The sequence below is a fragment of the Aulonocara sp. 'chitande type north' Nkhata Bay genome, linkage group LG3, assembly GCF_057382095.1.
Source record: "Aulonocara sp. 'chitande type north' Nkhata Bay isolate Kocher_YH1m ecotype deep benthic linkage group LG3, A_spYH_male_GT1.1, whole genome shotgun sequence".
NCBI lineage: Eukaryota > Metazoa > Chordata > Actinopteri > Cichliformes > Cichlidae > Aulonocara > Aulonocara sp. 'chitande type north' Nkhata Bay.
In genome coordinates, this window is record NC_141346.1 from 36,197,650 (window position 1) to 36,215,184 (window position 17,535).

At 40.4% G+C, this 17,535-nt stretch overlaps 1 protein-coding gene across 1 annotated transcript; it reads right to left on the reverse strand.

The window, feature by feature from the left end:
• Positions 1 to 825: 825 nt before the first annotated feature.
• On the reverse strand, positions 826 to 5,408 carry LOC147335404 (uncharacterized). Its single transcript, XM_086278893.1, has 5 exons — positions 3,092 to 5,408; positions 2,370 to 2,494; positions 1,995 to 2,094; positions 1,780 to 1,889; positions 826 to 1,547 (listed from the first exon to the last, which is right to left on the reverse strand). Exons 1-5 carry the CDS (start codon positions 3,171 to 3,173, stop codon positions 1,359 to 1,361), a joined length of 606 nt encoding a protein of 201 aa, XP_086135019.1. The 5' UTR covers positions 3,174 to 5,408; the 3' UTR covers positions 826 to 1,358.
• Between the last annotated feature and the right edge of the window lie 12,127 nt (positions 5,409 to 17,535).

Below are 17,535 nucleotides of genomic sequence, written 5' to 3' on the forward strand. Positions count from 1 at the left end.
GTCATGCTCACATGTTGTTAATGCAGGTTTTGCTTTATCCACTTAGCCTTAAAAAGCAAAAAGACACTGGTAATGGTACTCCTGGTTTACTGGGATAGGGTTCGACTCCCTGTGGTGTCCTTGCTTATGGCTATAACGGACTAATACATGCTATTGACCATTACATTTACATTAAAGTAATAAACAACCATGTCGATCCAGTTACATCTATATCGAGGGTGCTTCTGATTGATGATTAGTGCTTCGAGTTTGGTTTGTAGCTTGTAATTAGCTTTCTGGTCTGGGCAAATAAAGTCTAATAGCAAAGTGTAAAGTACACTGCAAAAACAGCTATACTTGAAACAAGCCAAATATTCTTAAATCTGACAAATTTTTCTTGTTTTGAGCAAAAAAATCTGCCAATGGGGTAAGCAAAAGTTGCTTGACTAGAATTCTTAAAACTAGCAAATTAATCTAACTGCCATATGCCTTTTAACTAGACAAAATTGTCTAAAATGTATGCTTATTTGAAGAAAATGTGACTTATTATAAGTAAAAGACACTTTGATATTTAGAAAATCTGCACCTAAAATGAGTATTATGCTTTCTTGAACAAGCTGTTTTCAAGAATTATTTGCTTACTTTAAGATTCTACACCTTAATTTAGATTTTTCACATTAAAAAAACACCTTACTATAGGACAAATTTTCTTAAAACTGAATTGTTTCTTTCTTGATTGAGCTAACTATAAGAATTATGTTTCGACTCTGAGAACAATAATCAGCAAAAATTCCTGAGAATAAGACACCATCTCTTCAAAAAGCTACTAAAAATAAGGGAATTCATCTTAAATTAAGACAGCAAAAGCACTCTTAGATTTTGCGCTTTTATTGACACAGCAATGGGTCAGTAACTCACTGAGGTCTGTTCCAGGAGAATCATGCCTAAAATTATACATTTCAGCAGGGTACTGTGTAACATGGCCAATATAAGAAGTGCATATTCCAGATACTCTTAAAATGAATAATAACAGTATAACACACTCATGGCTGGTATCAAAAATAAATTTTGCTGAAGCTTAAAACAATCACTATTTCAAATCCTATATTACATAACATTTTAGAAGAACAAGTTTAACGACCACACAAACAAACATGTGTTTTACATTTGAACAACTTTTCTATAGAAAAAAAAAACAACCTCACTGACTAACACTGAGTCTGATAAACAAGGCAGATGGAGTCTGTCATCTGGGAGACTCACTCAATGAATGACTTCCACTCACCAAGCGCCTTCTTGTAAGAGGGGGTTGAATCTCGGTCATGGATGGAGTCTTTGAGTATTTCAGTTTGCAAGACAGACAGCAGCGTGGAAATGCACTATGGATATGTGAGGTGGAGGGCATAGTAATATGCCATCAGATAGAGCAGTCCCTCATTAAGATCCTTCCGGTCAAAAGTGCTCACCGGTGTGGTTCCAACAGCTATCATGCAGTTGCCTTCAGAGACAAGCAGAACTGGACAAGCCAGGGGTCGCTGACGCAGGTAGCCTTCAGGGTCTTCTGAAGTCTACATGACAGAAAAAAAGAGTATTAGAACAAGACTGTAAGAAACACAATTTTTGAGTTGCATTACAGTTTAAAATAGATCAACTTTTTTTGTAGGTTTTATTAACATCAACATGTTATGGGGATCTGAACTTTAAGAATATTTGACTGACTCCACAGTAAAATATATAAAATGAAAACATGAGTAACTGCAAAATTCAACAATATATACACATAGAATATTGCAGCCTTACCTTTAGGACATGGAAAAAAGCCTCACTACAGATGCCCAGCTTCTTAGGTGGTACTGTGCTGGAAGGGAAAAGCATGGGAAGGGCTCTGAACACAGCTGCTGCATGTTCCACTGGTTTGAAAAAAGAAAAATAAGACAGGGCAACACCATTAAACATTGCAAATAATGTAATCTGCAAAGCATAAATGTAGACAAATCAAGATACTGTAGCATTACCTCCATCCAAAGTTTTTGGATGGAGGTAAGTGCTGGGTTCCTCTCTGAAGAAGTCACCATCTCCAGTAGTTGTTAGCGTTTTTTCAGCAGCAGTCTTGTTCTAAAATACAGTGTACATAGGGCTAATTTCACATAAAATTGCACACGAACTTTAGGTCTCTAAATATGAAAGATAGTACAACAAAATATCAGTAAAGTGTTGAACAATAAAAAATATGTATATTTAATAAATGGGTAGGCCACTTGATTTAAATCAAAACTAAAGAAGATTCTACTGTCTATCTGTTAAGTGAGTATTGGTGGAATTATTTGAAACTGCATAAAACAAGCTGGTGTGTTCTCAGTTTTGTCACACAGCGATAGGACAGAACTTACTTCTTCACATTTGTGCACTGCAAGCCATAGAGCCCGACGCCTGAGGCAATGTTCAGGACCAGGAAACAGATCTTTGATGTCATCTCGTGAAAGTGATGAGAGCAGGTCTTCTCCAACATTTGCTTCTGCAATACGAGTTTCCAATTATCATGTGGCTTGCACATGAGGATAATGCAATGGCATTATCCTCATGTGCAAGCCAGCTGACAGCTTTGCTTGGGTAACAGACAGGATACATAGGAAACATAATTTAATATTTACCATTTAAAACCATGACTCTATTCCATTATTCTCCCTCCTCACTGCTCCACAGGTTCTAAATTACCTTCCTCCTATTGACTGGTAAAAGTAATATATTTGTGATACATCAATTAAATGCATGTATACATATAAATGTATTTTTTTTTTTTTGCTTCCTGGGCTAAAGTATATAATGAAATAACTTCACTAATAGAAATTTGAAACTCCCACAATTTCTGTAAAACTGGCATTAACTTATGGCACTTTGCACACTTGTTGAATAAATTCACAGACACTGAAACTAATAACTGGACATGAATTCTTTCATAACTTTCTGCACTAGCATATTTAAAAATGCTAATGCAACTAAGCTAACCGCACAGCTAAGCTAAGCTAACAACCGGGTATAGCCTGCCATGCTAGCGACTTAACATGCAACATACCAGAACACAAAACATAGAAAAAACAAAACAGTCACATACCTTTCAGGTTGGCAATTGTTATTTCGTCCAGTTTTTCCATAGCGTGCCTTAATTTCTTCACACTGTACCAACTGTATCGCATCTACACCCAGACCCCAAAATCCTGCAATCCAACCGCTTAGGCACGGAGCTAGAGGCGGGAAGGTGGGCTGTACCAACTCAGGAGTATGGGGTTGTGTACGGAAATGGTTTAGTTCGCTCTTTTATACCTATAAAATGATATATATTTAAATATTTGACTATTTAGTTAGATTATGTTCTGTAAATACTGACGTGTGGGTGCTGTTACTTACTACAGCTGTTATAAGGCACTGAATTAGGATAGCCATTCCTACCCCATAATGGAATAATCCTGGTTATCTTGACTTTATGGGAAAAGTAGTTCACAGACCAGTAAAACAAAATGATTTGGCGCTGTGTTATCTACATCGTTTTTGTGGGTCTGACCCTCAAATCCCTACTGAGTCATATTAATTCTGCACATAGCCATAGTCCAGATTTCCGTGAAGATTGTGGCATAGATGGATGTGTCAAAGAATATCGTGTTTACAGCTAATTTTGGTATCACATTCTTCGAACACACTCCGACCACCTTGCCAATGGACGATGCAGCTGATCGATTAGGACACAAAAATCTGTAAGGTGAGACTGACTATATACTTTAATATCTTTGAAAATAATCATATAAAATATTCATGTTAGATGTCTACTTGTTTTTACAGCTTAACAGTAGATATGTTAATGCTTATTCCTTATAATCCACAACAATGCTATCTATTTATAAAGAACATTCTGATAGTGTTTAATTTCTTCTACTAGAGAAAACAACATTTTGTATTTTTTTAAACTTTTGTTTTAAATAAACCAATTGTCATGGTCCGCAGTCTCCTTGGTTGTTTGTGTTTATTAATATTCATTGTGTCAGTTAGTTTCCTAGTTATTTGTTAATTATTTCCAGTGTTTAGGTGTTCTCTGTACCTCCCTTGTCTTCAGTGTATTGTCCCTGGTTCGATATTCGTGTTTATTCCTGTTTTACTTTGATAGTCCCTGCCTTGCATCGGTGTATTCTCCTCCTGGTCTCTTCTCATCTGATTAGTGTCAGCTGTGTTTCGTGCCTGTCTGCCAATTCCTCGTTTCCTTTTGTGTGTGTATATTTAGTGTGTTCTTTGTCGGATCGTCTGTATTCTCTCCTGTGTTATCATCTGTGTTCCCTCCCTGATGTTTTCATGTCTTATGTTCCTTGTTCAAGGTTGTAAGGTTTTTGCAACATTTTCCATGTTTCCTGTGTTCTTTAGTTTAGCTTTCCCATTTTAGGTTTTTGAGGATTTTTCAAGGCTTTTAAACTACAGTTAAGCTGCCAAATAGCAATGAGCATTAAATGAATATCCATTTATTAAACTCAGCTTGAAAACATGCATATTTTAGAGTAAATTATAAAATGCAGTATATTTCTGACATTAAAATTTTTTAGAAATTATCAGTGTACCTTGTATTTAATTTCCTTATCCGCAACTAGTCAATTAATCAACCAATCTCAATTGCAGTTCTAGGAGGGAACCCTCATCAGCAGTGAACAGAAATCTGAGTAACATGTGGGCATACAGGACTGATTCAGTGGTGGAAAGCCAGCCAACAATGATATGATATGAGATTCCATTCCATATTACAGTTTCACACACAAAGATATGACATGTGCGGTCATGAAATATTACCTGGGTGATGTAATTGGACTACACGTGAGCTCAACATATGTTTTATAAAAGGTACACTGCTTTACATGCATGAACTGTATTTTCAGGTTATTGTTTTGGACAGTTTTGTGACAATTTTTAAAATGAAGTTGTTGTTTTCCTATAAATTCTGACAGTTGAATGCGATTTTAGCATTGCCATAGTATAGATATACTGATGCTGATCTATTATTCTGTTTGACATGGCCTAAAGTGAATGAGTTGTGCTGTTTCTGTTTTTCAAATGGGCCTGTATTTCATGTTTACCATGTGCTTTTAGTTCCTGCCTTTGTTCATATACTGCATATTGTGTCAAACTTGACAGCAATTATATTAAACTTTAGTGTCAATAAATACATTTCTTAAACTGAGCAGCTGTTTAAATGCCCTTACTCTTGAAATGAGAAAAATAATCTTATTTTTATTCTGGAAATTCAACCAAACCATTGTCATGCCTTGTAACTGGTAAATAAAGCTCAAGATGAGCTGAAATATCCTTTTAAGGAAAAGTTAGACATATTTTCCTAGAATAAGCTTTATTTTCTTGTCCAAAACTTGCTTGTTAAGAATATATTTTCTTTTTAGGCAAAAAATAAGAAAAAATGTCCATAAACAAGGTTTTTTTTACTTTCTTGAAAATTGTTTTTTGCAGTGTAGGGTTAAGTGATATGTAAAAATTTGCCAACCAACAATTTTAAGTCCAACAATCAACAATATAAGATATATATACATGCATGTGCATACTTTTTGATGGGCGGGGCAATGTAATCATGCACAGACTGATTTGAACGTTTACAACAAAGAAGTCCAAACTAATTGCCATAAAAAATAAAGTCACCAATTTAGGATTTTATTTGACTACCAAAACAGTGTGCTACTTGTGCAGATGTATAATGCAAGCAAAGGAATCAAACACGACTAACTTGCATGAGCATGTATGTGTCCACCATCCAAACATTTTTTCTAACATAGGCTCGTGCCTTTCTTTGTGTCTGTTTTGAATTTCAGTAATTAAATCACTGCACTTCGGCACACTCTGAGGAGAGTGCAAAAAAGGTGGTGTTCAAACAGTGCTGTAATTTCTATCCTGTTAACTGCTTCTATTAGCTCCATCATTATTAGCAAACTTACTTATGGGCAAATAAATAAATCGCCCATATCATCAAATTGCAAAACCTTAGCAGACAGATGGAGAGGAATGACGTAAGAATGCACCAGCAGAACTTTATTCCTTTTGAGGCAGTGAACACAATATACAGCTGAACACTAATATTTCACCCAAAACGGGCTCTTGAGAAACTCTACAGTAACTTTTCTTTTTGTCACTCTCTGTAAACTTTAACTGCAAACTCTCACTCGCTAATGTGCAAACACCACACAAAGAGAGGTTGTCCTTGTCTTCTCTACCACATTGAATCTGTGGCACAGATTATATTATGTTTCAAGGCTATTAATTAATTTGTTTTTTATTTGTTTTTTATTTGTTTTTATGTTTTTCACCCAATTCTTGTAGAAGCCACAGCTGAAAGGGAAAGGAACTCCATGTGACTCGCAGACCTCTACAATGAGTACAAAAGTATACAACCTGGAAATTGCAAAAATGTGTCATAATGACCAAAAAAATTCCAAATGGAACACTAAATTCTGGTTGAGGGCACATTTCTAACACAATTTTGTGTGTGTTAGGATGTTACATGAGGGAAATTACAAGGCCTAAAATGTGAAACAGAATGCTGAAAGAATCACATTTTAAAGTCAAAAACATGCAAAAATGTTTGCATTGATCCCTGACATTAACCATAAAAGATGAATAAAATAGGAAAACAGATCATTTGTATGGCAATATATCAAAACTCACTGTGGCACCATGGCCAAACCACTAGCTAACATTTAATCTCATTCAACAATCATTATTTTTGTCCCACTAGGTGGCGCTCTAACATTACTGGCAAATGGCATATCAAATATTTCTGAGCTTGACTCTCGACTCATGCCTGCGATGTTTGGGAGAGATTGGACATTGTGTTTTGGAGTGACAGCAGATTTCTGCTTTTTGGCGAGTGATTGCAACTCTACGTGCCGCCATGACCACCCCGTTTCCCTGAATGTAAAAAGCTTCGCAATTTAACATCACAAAGGTCTTTAGATTCCACACACAGGAGATTGCATCAATCTGATGAAATCCCTTGGAGGAGTACGTCAAAGAACGGTGCCTGAAAAGAGGGGAAAATGTCGCCAAAATTACACATTCATTTTAAAATGGCTGACTTCCTGTTGGATTTGGGATATTGCACCAAGAGACTTTTTTGTACATCTTGATATCTCCTATAAGCTTACCAGGTTTCAGACTCATACATAGAACACAGAGCAGGGGCTGTGGTTTTTAAATTTCGTAGGGGGCACTGTGGAGCAATTTCGCGCTATTCAATGAAAATGATCACATGACAACAAAGCCTTCATCCATTTGGAGGTGTGTGCAAAATTTCAAGCCTCTATAAACTTTCCAAGCCCCTCAAAAGCAACTTCATCTTTCATGGTGAACCGCGTTGCCACCAGGGTGCGCCGTTCAGTTTAAAGTCACAATTTTTGCACTGAAGCATCACGAGGGACTGATGGTGATATTCACCGCTTTTGAGGTGGCCACGATCAACCTGTGAAAATCAGTACAACAAAGTTAAAGCCATGACATTTCCTGTTGCCACTAGGTGGCGCTGTCCGTATTTCCGACAATGGGCACGTCAATCTGTTCAGGGCGGGTCTGACATCATGCCTGTAAAGTCTGGTACTGATCAGACTGGATTTCATTGAGTTATACTAATTTGTTTCTTCATGGCGTGACATCAAAGTTCGCCATGCTGCTGGGGTCACACCCTTTCGCGAAAACTCACAGTTTTCACTGTAACCCAAGACCAACTCCTTAAGGCTTTCCTGGAGAAATTTGAGGCTGCAGATGTCACCCATCACTATACTGTACCCCAAAGTGTAAAACATGACATTTCCTGTTCCCACTAGGTGGCGCTGTCCTTGATGTCAAATATGGCAGTTGAAATATGTTCAGGGGTGGAGCCTTATCATATGTGTTCACTTTGGTCAAGGTCAGAAAATGTATGACAAAATGAGAGGCAATAAGATTTTCATGGCGAGTCATCGAAATTCGCCATGGCGCCACGGCCTCATAGTATTGTGAAAACTCAAAAGCTCCGCAATTTAACATGGCACAAGGGTGTAGTTGGCACTGTCCAAATTTGAAGTTTATAGGACCAAATCCCAAGGAGGAGTTCGTTAAAGTACAAGGCATGGAAACGGTAAAATCAGAGCCAAAATGTCACCTTCAATCCAAAATGGCGGAATTCCTGTTGGGTTTAAGACATTGCCATAATAGACTTTTTTGTTCGACTCCGAACGTTATATAGGTGTACTGACTTTCAAACTTGTAGGCCATACCCATACCGGGGGCTCGCGTTTTTCATTTTTCTAGGTGGCGCTACTGAGCTAATTTTCCCTGGCCATGTCTGAGAACATTAAAATACGTAAATTTTCACCAGACCTGACGCGTGTGCAAAATTTCATGAGTTTTCGAGCATGTTTAGGCCCTAAAAAGGCCAATTCATTTGCCGGAATAATAATAATAATAATAATTAAAGCTGCAAGCAGCGTTATGAGGGCCCTCGCACCCCCGGCGCGTCGAGCCACGCCCAACACCTAAAACCAGCACGTCCGATCGATGTCACATTGATGGAATTCATGCATTTAACCACCAGCTAACATTTCAACTCATTCATTCATGATTAGCTAGTCGTTCCACTAGGTGGCACTCTAACCATTATGTACAAATGGCATAACAAACATTTCCGAACTCGAGTCTCATTATGCCTGCGACCTTTGGGTGAGATTGGACATTGTGTTTTTGAGTAACAGCAGATTACTGCGTTTTGGCGAGTGATTGAGAGTCTACGTGCCGCCATAACCACCCCGTTTCCCTGAACGTAAAAAGCTTCGCAATTTAACAACACAAAGGTCTTTGGATTCCACACACTGAAGAATAGTGCAATATGATGAAATCCCTTGGAGGAGTTCGTCAAAGAACGATGACTGAAAAGAGGGGAAAATGTTGCCAAAATTGCACATTAATTTTAAAATGGCTGACTTCCTGTCGGATTTGGGATATTGCTCCAAGAGACTTTTTTGTACATCTTGATATCTCCTATAAGCTTACCAGGTTTCAGACTCATACATAAAACACAGAGCAGGGGCTGTGATTTTGAAATTTTGTAGGGGGCGCTGTGGAGCCATTTTGGGATATTCAATGAAAATGATCACATAACAACAAAGCCTTAACCACATTGGAGGTGTGCGCCAAATTTCAAGACTTTTTAAACTTTCCAAGCCCCTCAAAAGCCACTTCATCTTTGATGGTGAACCGCGTTGCCACCAGGGTGCGGCGTTCAGTTTAAAGTCACAATTTTTGCACTGAAGCATCACAAGGGACTGATGGTGATATTCACCGCTTTTGAGGTGGCCACGATGAACCTGTGAAAATCAGTACAACAAAATTAAAGCCATGACATTTCCTGTTCCCACTAGGTGGCGCTGTCCGTATTCCCGACAATGGGCACATCAATCTGTTCAGGGCGGGTCTGACATCATGCCTGTAAAGTCTGGTACTGATCAGACTGGATTTCATTGAGTTATACTAATTTGTTTCTTCATGGCGTGACATCAAAGTTCGCCATGCCGCTGGGGTCACACCCTTTTGCGAAAAGTCACAGTTTTCACTGTAACCCAAGACCAACTCCTTAAGGCTTTCCTGGAGAAATTTGAGGCTGCAGATGTCACCCATCACAATACTGTACCCCAAAGTGTAAAACATGACATTTCCTGTTCCCACTAGGTGGCGCTGTCCCTGGTGTCAAATATGGCAGTTGAAATATGTTCAGGGGTGGAGCCTTATCATATGTGTTCACTTTGGTCAAGGTCAGAAAATGTATGACAAAATGAGAGGCAATAAGATTTTCATGGCGAGTCATCGAAATTCGCCGTGGCGCCACGGCCTCATGGTATTGTGAAAACTCAAAAGCTCCGCAATTTAACATGGCACAAGGGTGTAGTTGGCACTGACCAAATATGAAGCTTATACGACCAAATCCCAAGGAGGAGTTCGTTAAAGTTCGAGGCATGGAAATGGCAAAATTAGAGCCAAAATGTCAGCTTCACTTCCAAATGGCGGACTTCCTGTTGGGTTTGCGTCAATGGGCCCACTGACTTTTTTGTTCGTCTTGGCATGATACACATGTGTGCCAAATTTCATACATGTAGCTCAAACGATGTGGTCGTAGGGCTGCATTTAACAAGGCATAGGTGGCGCTGTAGAGCCATTTCCCAGTGCTCATATGTAAAACCATTAAAATACAAAATTTTTCACCAGACCTGGCATGTGTGCAAAATTTCATGAGTTTTTGAGCATGTTTAGGCCCTCAAAAAGGCCCTTGTTTGGGGTGAATAATAATAATAATAATAATAATAATAATAATAATAATAATAATAATAATAATAAGAAACGGAGCAGATACAATAGGGCCTTCGCACTCTCAGTGCTCGGGCCCTAATAATAAACAGAGCAATTACAATAGGGCCTTCGCACTGTCAGTGCTCGGGCCCTAATTAAAGCTGCAAGCAGCGTTATGAGGGCCCTCGCACCCCCGGCGCGTCGAGCCACGCCCAACACCTGCAACCAGCACGTCCGATGTGATGTCACATTGATGGAATTCATGCATTTAACCACCAGCTAACATTTCATCTCATTGAACCATGATTAGAGTCGTCCCAATAGGTGGCGCTCTAACTATTACCGACAAATGGCATACCAAACATTTCCGAGCTCGAGTCTCATCACACCTGAGACGTTTGGGAGAGATTGGACATTGTGTTTTTGAGTGACAGCAGATTACTGCTTTTTGGAGAGTGATTCAAACTCCACGTGCCGCCATGACCACCCCGTTTCCCTGAACGTGAAAACCTTCGCAATTTAACATCACAAAGGTCTTTAGATTCCAAACACTGGAGATTGGTTCAATATGATGAAATCCCTTGGAGGAGTTCGTCAAAGAACAATGCCTGGAAAGAGGGGAAAATGTCGCCAAAATTACACATTAATTTTAAAATGGCTGACTTCCTGTTGGATTTGGGATATTGCTCCAGGAGACTTTTTTGTACATCTTGATATCTCCTATAAGCTTACCAGGTTTCAGACTCATACATAAAACACAGAGCTGGGGCTGATGTTTTGAAATTTTGTAGGGGGCGCTGTGGAGCCATTTTGCGCTATTCAATGAAAATGATCACATAACAACAAAGCCTTATGCACATTGGAGGTGTGCGCCAAATTTCAAGACTTTTTAAACTTTCCAAGCCCCTTAAAAGCCACTTCATTTTTCATGGTGAACAGCGTTGCCACCAGGGTGCGCCGTTCAGTTTAAAGTCACAATTTTCGCACTGCAGCATCAAGAAGGACTGATGGTGATATTCATCGCTTTTGAGGTGGCCACAATGAACCTGTGAAAATCAGTACAACAAAGTGTAAGCCATGACATTTCCTGTTCCCACTAGGTGGCGCTCTTCATATTCCTGACAATGGGCACATCAATCTGTTCAGGGTGGGTCTGACATCACGCCTGTAATGTCTGGTACTGATCAGACTGGATTTCATTGAGTTATACTAATTTGTTTCTTCATGGCGAGACATGAAAGTTCGCCATGCTGCTGGGGTCACACCCTTTCGCGAAAAGTCACAGTTTTCACTGTAACCCAAGACCAACTCCTTAAGGCTTTCCTGGAGAAATTTGAGGCTGCAGATGTCACCCATCACTATACTGTACCCCAAAGTGTAAAACATGACATTTCCTGTTCCCACTAGGTGGCGCTGTCCCTTATGTCAAATATGGCAGTTGAAATATGTTCAGGGGTGGAGCCTTATCATATGTGTGCTCTTTGGTCAAGGTCAGAAAATGTATGACAAAATGAGAGGCAATAAGATTTTGATGGCGAGTCATCGAAATTCGCCATGGCGCCACGGCCTCATAGTATTGTGAAAACTCCAAAGCTCCGCAATTTAACATGGCACAAGGGTATAGTTGACACTGTCCAAATTTGAAGCTTATACGACCAAATCCCAAGGAGGAGTTCGTTAAAGTACAAGGCATGGAAACGGTAAAATCAGAGCCAAAATGTCACCTTCACTCCAAAATGGCGGACTTCCTGTTGGGTTTAGGACATTGCCATAATAGACTTTTTTGTTCGACTCTGAACGTTATATAGGTGTACCGACTTTCAAACTTATAGGTCATACCCATACCGGGGGCTCGCGTTTTTCATTTTTCTAGGTGGCGCTACTGAGCTAATTTTCCCTGGCCATGTCTGAGAACATTAAAATACGTAAATTTTCACCAGACCTGACTCGTGTGCAAAATTTCATGAGTTTTCGAGCATGTTTAGGCCCTCAAACGGCCAATTCATTTGCCGAAATAATAATAATAATAATAATTAAAGCTGCAAGCAGCGTTATGAGGGCCCTCGCACCCCCGGCGCGTCGAGCCACGCCCAACACCTAAAACCAGCACGTCCGATCTCATGTCACATTGATGGAATTCATGCATTTAACCACCAGCTAACATTTCATCTCATTGAACCATGATTATAGTCGTCCCAATAGGTGGCGCTCTAACTATTACCGACAAATGGCATACCAAACATTTCCGAGCTCGAGTCTCATCACACCTGAGACGTTTGGGAGAGATTGGACATTGTGTTTTTGAGTGACAGCAGATTACTGCTTTTTGGAGAGTGATTGAAACTCCACGTGCCGCCATGACCACCCCGTTTCCCTGAACGTAAAAACCTTCGCAATTTAACATCACAAAGGTCTTTAGATTCCACACACTGGAGATTGGTTCAATATGATGAAATCCCTTGGAGGAGTTCGTCAAAGAACAATGCCTGGAAAGAGGGGAAAATGTCGCCAAAATTACACATTCATTTTAAAATGGCTGACTTCCTGTTGGATTTGGGATATTGCTCCAGGAGACTTTTTTGTACATCTTGATATCTCCTATAAGCTTACCAGGTTTCAGACTCATACATAAAACACAGAGCTGGGGCTGATGTTTTGAAATTTTGTAGGGGGCGCTGTGGAGCCATTTTGCGCTATTCAATGAAAATGATCACATAACAACAAAGCCTTATGCACATTGGAGGTGTGCGCCAAATTTCAAGACTTTTTAAACTTTCCAAGCCCCTCAAAAGCCACTTCATTTTTCATGGTGAACAGCGTTGCCACCAGGGTGCGCCGTTCAGTTTAAAGTCACAATTTTCGCACTGCAGCATCAAGAAGGACTGATGGTGATATTCATCGCTTTTGAGGTGGCCACAATGAACCTGTGAAAATCAGTACAACAAAGTGTAAGACATAACATTTCCTGTTCCCACTAGGTGGCGCTCTTCATATTCCTGACAATGGGCACATCAATCTGTTCAGGGCGGGTCTGACATCATGCCTGTAAAGTCTGGTACTGATCAGACTGGATTTCATTGAGTTATACTAATTTGTTTCTTCATGGCGTGACATCAAAGTTCGCCATGCTGCTGGGGTCACACCCTTTTGCGAAAAGTCACAGTTTTCACTGTAACCCAAGACCAACTCCTTAAGGCTTTCCTGGAGAAATTTGAGGCTGCAGATGTCACCCATCACTATACTGTACCCCAAAGTGTAAAACATGACATTTCCTGTTCCCACTAGGTGGCGCTGTCCCTGGTGTCAAATATGGCAGTTGAAATATGTTCAGGGGTGGAGCCTTATCATATGTGTTCACTTTGGTCAAGGTCAGAAAATGTATGACAAAATGAGAGGCAATAAGATTTTCATGGCGAGTCATCGAAATTCGCCATGGCGCCACGGCCTCATAGTATTGTGAAAACTCAAAAGCTCCGCAATTTAACATGGCCCAGGTGTGTAGTTGACACTGACCAAAGATGAAGCTTATACAACCAAATCCCAAGGAGGAGTTCGCAAAAGTTCGAGGCATGGAAATGGCAAAATTAGAGCCAAAATGTCACCTTCTCTTCCAAATGGCGGACTTCCTGTTGGGTTTGCATCAATGGGCCCACAGACTTTTTTGTTCGTCTTGGCATGATACACATGTGTGCCAAATTTCATACATGTAGCTCAAACGATGTGGTCGTAGGGCTGCATTTAACAAGGCATAGGTGGCGCTGTAGAGCCATTTCCCAGTGCTCATATGTAAAACCATTAAAATACAAAATTTTTCACCAGACCTGGCATGTGTGCAAAATTTCATGAGTTTTTGAGCATGTTTAGGCCCTCAAAAAGGCCCTTGTTTCGCCTGAATAATAATAATAATAATAATAATAATAATAATAATAATAAGAAACGGAGCAGATACAATAGGGCCTTCGCACTCTCGGTGCTCGGGCCCTAATTAAAGCTGCAAGCAGCGTTATGAGGGCCCTCGCACCCCCGGCGCGTCGAGCCACGCCCAACACCTAAAACCAGCACGTCTGATGTGATGTCACATTGATGGAATTCATGCATTTAACCACCAGCTAACATTTCATCTCATTGAACCATGATTAGAGTCGTCCCAATAGGTGGCGCTCTAACTATTACCGACAAATGGCATACCAAACATTTCCGAGCTCCAGTCTCATCACACCTGAGACGTTTGGGAGAGATTGGACATTGTGTTTTTGAGTGACAGCAGATTACTGCTTTGTGGCGAGTTATTCAAACTCTAAGTGCCGCCATAACCACCCCGTTTCGCTGAACGTAAAAAGCTTCGCAATTTAACATCACAAAGGTCTTTAGATTCCACAAGCTGCAGATCGGTCCAATCTGATGAAATCCCTTGGAGGAGTACGTCAAAGCACGGTGCCTGAAAAGATGGGAAAATGTCGCCAAAATCACACATTAATTTTAAAATGGCTGACTTCCTGTTGGATTTGGGATATTGCTCCAAGAGACTTTTTTGTACATCGTGATATCTCCTATAAGCCTACCAGGTTTCAGATTCATACATAAAACACAGAGCTGGGGCTGTGGTTTTGAAATTTTGTAGGGGGCGCTGTGGAGCCATTTTGGGATATTCAATGAAAATGATCACATGACAACAAAGCCTTCATCACATTGGAGGTGTGTGCCAAATTTCAAGCCTCTATAAACTTGCCAAGACCCTCAAAAGTCACTTCATCTTTCATGGTGAACAGCGTTGCCACCAGGGTGCGCCGTTCAGTTTAAAGTCACAATTTTTGCACTGAAGCATCACGAGGGACTGATGGTGATATTCTCCGCTTTTGAGGTGGCCACGATGAACCTGTGAAAATCAGTACAACAAAGTGTAAGACATGACATTTCCTGTTCCCACTAGGTGGCGCTCTTCATATTCCTGACAATGGGCACATCAATCTGTTCAGGGCGGGTCTGACATCACGCCTGTAAAGTCTGGTACTGATCAGACTGGATTTCATTGAGTTATACTAATTTGTTTCTTCATGGCGAGACATCAAAGTTCGCCATGCTGCTGGGGTCACACCCTTTCGCGAAAACTCACAGTTTTCACTGTACCCCAAGACCAACTCCTTAAGGCTTTCCTGGAGAAATATGAGGCTGCAGATGTCACCCATCACTATACTGTACCCCAAAGTGTAAAACATGACATTTCCTGTTCCCACTAGGTGGCGCTGGCCCTTATGTCAAATATGGCACTTGAAATATGTTCAGGGGTGGAGCCTTATCATATGTGTTCACTTTGGTCAAGGTCAGAAAATGTATGACAAAATGAGAGGCAATAAGATTTTCATGGCGAGTCATCGAAATTCGCCATGGCGCCACGGCCTCATGGTATTGTGAAAACTCAAAAGCTCCGCAATTTAACATGGCACAAGGGTGTAGTTGACACTGTCCAAATTTGAAGTTTATAGGACCAAATCCCAAGGAGGAGTTCGCAAAAGTTCGAGGCATGGAAATGGCAAAATTAGAGCCAAAATGTCACCTTCTCTTCCAAATGGCGGACTTCCTGTTGGGTTTGCGTCAATGGGCCCACAGACTTTTTTGTTCGTCTTGGCATGATACACATGTGTGCCAAATTTCATACATGTAGCTCAAACCATGTGGTCGTAGGGCTGCATTTAACAAGGCATAGGTGGCGCTCTAGAGCCATTTCCCAGTGCTCATAAGTAAAACCATTAAAATACAAAATTTTTCACCAGACCTGGCATGTGTGCAAAATTTCATGAGTTTTTGAGCATGTTTAGGCCCTCAAAAAGGCCCTTGTTTGGGGTGAATAATAATAATAATAATAATAATAATAATAATAATAATAATAATAATAATAATAATAATAAGAAACGGAGCAGATACAATAGGGCCTTCGCACTCTCAGTGCTCGGGCCCTAATTAAAGCTGCAAGCAGCGTTATGAGGGCCCTCGCACCGCCGGCACGTCGAGCCACTGCCAACACCTCAAACCGGCACGTCCGATGTGATGTCACATTTATGGATTTCATGCTTTTAATCACCAGCTAACATTTCATCTTATTCAACCAGGATTATAGTCATGCCACTAGGTGGCGCTCTAACCATTATTGACAAATAGCATAACAAACATTTCCAAGCTCGAGTCTCATCACACCTGCGACCTTTGGGAGAGATTGGACATTGTGTTTTTGAGTGACAGCAGATTACTGCTTTTTGGAGAGTGATTGAAACTCTACGTGCCGCCATGACCACCCCGTTTCCCTGAACGGAAAAAGCTTCGCAATTTAACATCACAAAGGTCTTTAGATTCTACACACTGAAGAATGCTTCAATATGATGAAATCCCTTGGAGGAGTTCGTCAAAGTATGAGGCCTGAAAAGGGGGGAAAATGTCATCAAAATTACACATTAATTTTAAAATGGCTGACTTCCTGTTGGATTTGGGATATTGCTCCAAGAGACTTTTTTGTACATCTTGATATCTCCTATAAGCTTACCAGGTTTCAGACTCATACATAAAACACAGAGCTGGGGCTGATGTTTTGAAATTTTGTAGGGGGCGCTGTGGAGCCATTTTGCGCTATTCAATGAAAATGATCACATAACAACAAAGCCTTAAGCACAATGGAGGTGTGCGCCAAATTTCAAGCCTCTATAAACTTTCCAAGACCCTCAAAAGCCACTTCATTTTTCATGGTGAACAGCGTTGCCACCAGGGTGCGCCGTTCAGTTTAAAGTCACAATTTTTGCACTAAAGCATCATCAAGGACTGATGGTGATATTCACCGCTTTTGAGGTGGCCACTATGAACCTGTGAAAATCAGTACAACAAAGTGTAAGACATGACATTTCCTGTTCCCACTAGGTGGCGCTCTTCATATTCCTGACAATGGGCACATCAATCTGTTCAGGGCGGGTGTGACATCATGCCTGTAAAGTCTGGTACTAATCAGACTGGATTTCATGGAGTTATACTAATTTGTTTCTTCATGGCGAGATATCAAAGTTCGCCATGCTGCTGAGGTCACACCCTTTCGTGAAAAGCCACAGTTTTCACTGTACCCCAAGACCAACTACTTACGCCTTTCCTGGAGAAATTTGAGGCTGCAGATGTCACCCATCACTATACTGTACCCCAAAGTGTAAAACATGACATTTCCTGTTCCCACTA

What these genes read in the sequence shown, in the direction of transcription:
- LOC147335404 (XM_086278893.1), bottom strand. Translation starts at nt 3,173, where the DNA reads ATGCGATACAGTTGGTACAGTGTGAAGAAATTAAGGCACGCTATGGAA. An exon ending in AACAATTGCCAACCTGAAAG is followed by an intron (nt 2,495 to 3,091) that starts GTATGTGACTGT and finishes CTCGTATTGCAG; the next exon opens with AAGCAAATGTTGGAGAAGAC. An exon ending in CTTTTTTCCATGTCCTAAAG is followed by an intron (nt 1,548 to 1,779) that starts GTAAGGCTGCAA and finishes TCTGTCATGTAG; the next exon opens with ACTTCAGAAGACCCTGAAGG.